Below are 4,863 nucleotides of genomic sequence, written 5' to 3'. Positions count from 1 at the left end.
AGATTTTTTTGTTACCTTTCATTTGGCAAGTTCAATCAAGCCATGCCACTTTCCTAGGATACCGATGTGGTTACCGTTGTGTTCAGAAACTTAGATCGTTGCTGATGGCTGCTCAGTCATCGGAGGACCATAGTATCAACACAAAACTGTTCTACATGAAATTCTTAACAATCCTTATTAAGTACATCTTTCATGAACATCATAGCCACCCCAAAATCAAAATTCGAAAAAGCAGTAAAAAATTGCGCGGTGTCCCCCCTTAAATGAAACCAGTAAACAAAAGTGTACTAGAATGACCAATGGACAAAGACAAAAATTAGCACCCATTACTATCCAGAAATTTTTTCACTCTCGATGTTTTTTTTCATAAGCGAATGTCAACTGTTTTTCTAATCATGTTTTTGTCAGCTGGGCTTGCTTTTAGCGCCCTCCTGGCATTTGCCAAAAAGTTACTAGCGTTTTACCTCAGTTAATCAAAACTGGTATTGACATGTACATTGTGCTGACGTGTACATTGTGCTGACGTGTACATTGTGCCGCTACAGTAACTGTAACCAGCAACAATTAAAAGAAAACACCAAGTTTAAACTTTGTCTTCATTCTTTTTCCAACTTCTCATTATCAACTATTTTTGCGCTATAATGTCTGACTTTGACATATCTTCATATTGCAAAGCAATTCAAGACATTGTCAACGGAGAGTTTGACTGGGAGCAAGCCAAACTTCTCGAAACAATTCTCAATGACAACAAAGGCCCAATCAAAGATGAAGATGAAATGCATTCTTATGTCTACTTTCTGCTAGATCCTAAACGTCTTCATGACTTGTTTAAAGTTTCACCAGAATCAGGAGTGATTGATTTGAAAAAATTTATCATTTTTATTTTGGCTATTTTTTATTGCGGAAAAGGCAAACATAACCGCTTGTTTGACCATGAAAAAATCAAGTTTCCGGTAAGTTTTTTGTGTTTTAAAAATGATTTAGTTTACATAAATTGTGTGTTATTTTAGGATAATGACAAAGAAAAGAAAATTTTAGACATTGAAAAAACTGGTCAAAAAGCTGCTGTGTGCCAGTTCTTTTGTGGTCTTTCGGACACTGAGGCGGAAACCCGAGAATCCATCCTCATAGAAACGCTGGGACTTGGCAACTTGACTAATATCAAAAGAGGTCATTACGTGTCGCCTGTTACACTGTCGTTAAACGATCGCCTTAAATTAGGAGCTTATTGGCTGTATAAGGCTTTTATTTATTTTTCATTGAATGGCACAACTCGCCCTTTGTCAACCCAAGTCAAGTCAAGTCAAGTCAAAAATACTCCTATGTCAACGTGAGTTTGAGTTGTATTTAATTTAGTTTATTAGTTGTGCTGACTAATTATTGGTATTTTTAGCAGTTCATCCAGTTCACAGCAACCTAGTGTTGACATCGTCAAGCCGGCAATCGTTAGCAAAACACTGGATAATGGTGACGACAAAGTGGTTCCAGTCAACAGCAGCAAAAACATCAAAAATGATTTTCCTAACAAAAAGAAAAAGACCAGCAAGTTTTCCACGCAAAGCAACACCATTTTGAATTATTTTAAAGCTAAATAATTTTTGTTTTTTCATGATAAAAATTAAAACTGTTGCTTTTTTGTTTGCTTTATAATTTGTGCAAAAAAGCCCTTACTCAGTATTAAAACAACTTAATGATACGTGTATTTTAATAAGTTTCTTTTGACTAAAATTAATAAAAAAGCAAAAAATTGTCAACTCATTGTCAAAATCATTTTTTAAAAAAAATTGCGAAAGTTGTCGAAAACTGCAAACATTTTTCGAACAATTTTTTTGACTGCTGACTCGGCTTTGTTGCTTTTGTGATTCAACTCTAAACAATCTTTCTTCAGTCGCATCTTTTTCTCTAGCATCAATTTTTGCAAGAATGGCTTCTTCTGACACCGCCTCAACGCTCACTGCTAAGCAAGGCTCATCAAGCAATAAATTTCACAAAATGGTATGTGCGAATGCGTTCATTGTACAATGTACGTCTACGGATAATGTGCGTTGTTGTACAATGTAAACAGTTACATATTGAACAAACTATTTTTAAAATTGGCTGATAATTTTCATTTAGATCAAAGGGATTGAGAAAATTGTTCGTCTTTCAAATGGCAATTGGAACTGTCCTGTTACCAACTGCAAATATAGTGATCGAAACTTTAACAACATAAAGACACACTACCGCACCCATTTCAAGACGTGGAAACCATACAAATGCGTGTGCAAATGCCTGAAAAAGGCACAGTTTGGAAACCGTCTAAACGCAAAAAAGCATCTTCAAAAAATCCACAAAATTGAAAGGAAAGAACATGACAAGTTTATTCAAGAAAACGAAGAAATGATAAAGTTTGAAAATGAAATTTTCGCAAATGCAGTTCGAATTGAACAAGCTCAAGACTTAAGCAAAGCAACTGAATGCGATGAATGTGGAAAATTGGTGCGCTCTCTCAAGGATCACAAGAAACAGGTGCACGATGAAAAGAAATTTGTTTGTCAAGAGAAGGACTGTTTTTTTAAAACTGCAAACAAAAATTCTTTTCTTAAGCATGTAGCTCACGTGCACTACAACATCAACATTTGCAAGTTTGTACAACTGGAAAACATTGACTCTACGATGAAAAAGTTAATTATTGCCAAATTGAAAATGGGTTCTCCTCAAGGAACTTCATTTGATGAAAATGATGACTTAAACGAGAGTCCACCAGCAACCACTGAAGTAAAGCCAAAAAATTTATTCTACTGTAAAGAAATTCAGGAGATTGGCTCTGGACAATTCGACTGGGAGAAAGCCCGACTTATTGAAACAACTCTCAGTGAAAACAAAGGCAAAATCAAAGACAATGATGAACTTTCTTCATTTGTCTATTTTCTTCTTGATCCGAAAATTGCTGACGACCTGATCGGAATGATACCAGATTTTCCAAAAATCAATTTTGAAAAGTTCAAACTTTTTGTTTCTTCAATATTTTACTGCAACAAAGGAATTGGAAAGGAAACTTTTTCAAGTGAAAAACAAACTCGCAATATGGTTTTGTCGGTAAGTTGCTAAATATTAAAAAGTTGTATTTACTGTAATTGATCATTTTAGGGAAACGCAAAAGAACAGAAAATTTTGGAAATTGAACAGTCTGGCAAACTGTCATCAATGTTTCAAATTTTTCACGGCCTTTCTGATACTGAAGCATCAACCAGATCTTCAATTTTAATTACAACTTTAAGCATGAACAATTTGACAAACTCTGAAACAGGAATTTTTAAGTCACCAGTCAAACTAACAATCGAAGAACAGCGCAAAGTAGGAGCATACTGGCTCTACAAGGCTTTCATTGGATTTTCAGTGACGGGAGTTTCTCGTTCATTGGCAAATCCCAAAACTAAAGTAACGTAAGTTTTAAAAAGTTTTTATGACTGGGAACATTGTACACCAATCTACAATGTTCAATAGTGTAAAATGTGCACATGTGTGAAAAAGTGACCAATCTTTTTTATTTTTATTTCTAGGCTGGCATTGTCTAAGGCTAAAAATAAATCGTATCTCAATTTTCCGAATACCACTGCTGTCAAACAAGATTATGACGAAAAGGTAACAAAAAGTTTAGTTTGAAATTTTGAAATTGTTTTCAAAAACATTTTTTAATTTTTAGACTAAAGGCAAAAAACGAAGCTTTTCGGAAACAGATGACGAAGATGACGATAACAAAGATGACGATGACGAAAATGACGATGACGAAGATGACGATAACGAAGAGTTTAACTCTTTTTTCGAATCCAACCGTGATGAAATTTTGGAGGAACACATTGACGAAATTGAGCATGAGCTCGATTTAGTCAAAGTCGCAAAGACTATTTTTGCTACACTGCCCAAAAAAGGTAACTAGTTTTTTAGACTCATTTTTTTAGTTCATGTATTTTTGTTTGTCATTTTGAATAATTAAAAACTTTAAGTTTTCAATGCACCGGGTACATCACTGTACATTTTACGCTGATGAACACGGTACATCAATTGTTAAAACAAAGTCATTGAAAGTCATAGAAAATTGAAACGAGTCCCACTTGGACTTGGAAAAATACCTCTAGACAAGTGTTTGAGTCGAGAGAGGGCAAGTAAAAATCAAAACATAAAACATGTTCACTTACCTGAAAGGAGAGGGCAAAGTTCAGCGGGTTTTCGATGGTGGTGGTGGACTGAAGCACGGCGTTCAGAGAGGCTGAATCAGGTAAGTCGCTGCTGGCCAGCAATTGAGGCCTTCCGCCTCTTTTTCGAGCACCTCGAGAGCTGGCGCCTCTTCCCAGCTGAGCGTGCTAATCGATGGTGTAGGCGTTGACAGAAGAGTTGAAGAGCAGAAGTGAGCTGAGGCTGGTGATGGACCCCCAGGGAATGGCCTCGTCGGAGAGCTGGTCGGGAATGAGGCGTTTCTATAAAGAAGAGGAAAAGTGTTTTAGAAATCGATGATGAAATAGAAATCGAAATCGAACTCACATTTGGCACCTTGTCGTAGATGAAGAACTGTGACTTGACCTTGGCGTCATCGTCGTAAGGAATGTGCGTGCTGCTAATCTGCTCGTACTTTTTAGCCGAGCAGTTTGGCTTCGCAGCTAGCCTCCTTTTGAGCTCCTCTTCCAGCGAGTAGCCTCGATCATCGGCGAGCAGCCCGTCCACCGTCTCCGCCGTGCCGATACGGCGGTCAGCCTCGAGTCGACCCGGTCAAAGAGCGTTTCGGCGAGCGTTTGGATCAGCTGAAGGCGGTCGGCGATCTGCAGGACCAGCTCCTNCCGCCGGTCAATGTCCTCCAGACGAGCCGATACGGCGGTCAGCCTCGAG

At 37.5% G+C, this 4,863-nt stretch overlaps 1 protein-coding gene across 1 annotated transcript; it reads left to right on the top strand.

The window, feature by feature from the left end:
• Positions 1 to 1,923: 1,923 nt before the first annotated feature.
• On the top strand, positions 1,924 to 3,911 carry LOC108382264 (uncharacterized; the record flags this gene model as incomplete). The annotated part of the gene is made up of 5 exons (XM_017638650.1): positions 1,924 to 2,040; positions 2,116 to 3,078; positions 3,130 to 3,425; positions 3,543 to 3,624; positions 3,686 to 3,911. Coding segments are annotated over exons 1-5 (1,684 nt in total), but the record flags the coding sequence as incomplete, so codon positions are not given.
• Between the last annotated feature and the right edge of the window lie 952 nt (positions 3,912 to 4,863).

This window comes from Rhagoletis zephyria, unplaced genomic scaffold, assembly GCF_001687245.7.
Source record: "Rhagoletis zephyria isolate East Lansing unplaced genomic scaffold, Rhagoletis_zephyria_1.1 Rzeph_scaffold_26005, whole genome shotgun sequence".
Lineage (NCBI taxonomy): Eukaryota > Metazoa > Arthropoda > Insecta > Diptera > Tephritidae > Rhagoletis > Rhagoletis zephyria.
Note: the sequence above shows the minus strand (reverse complement) of the source record. Positions and strands in the feature narration are given on the sequence as shown.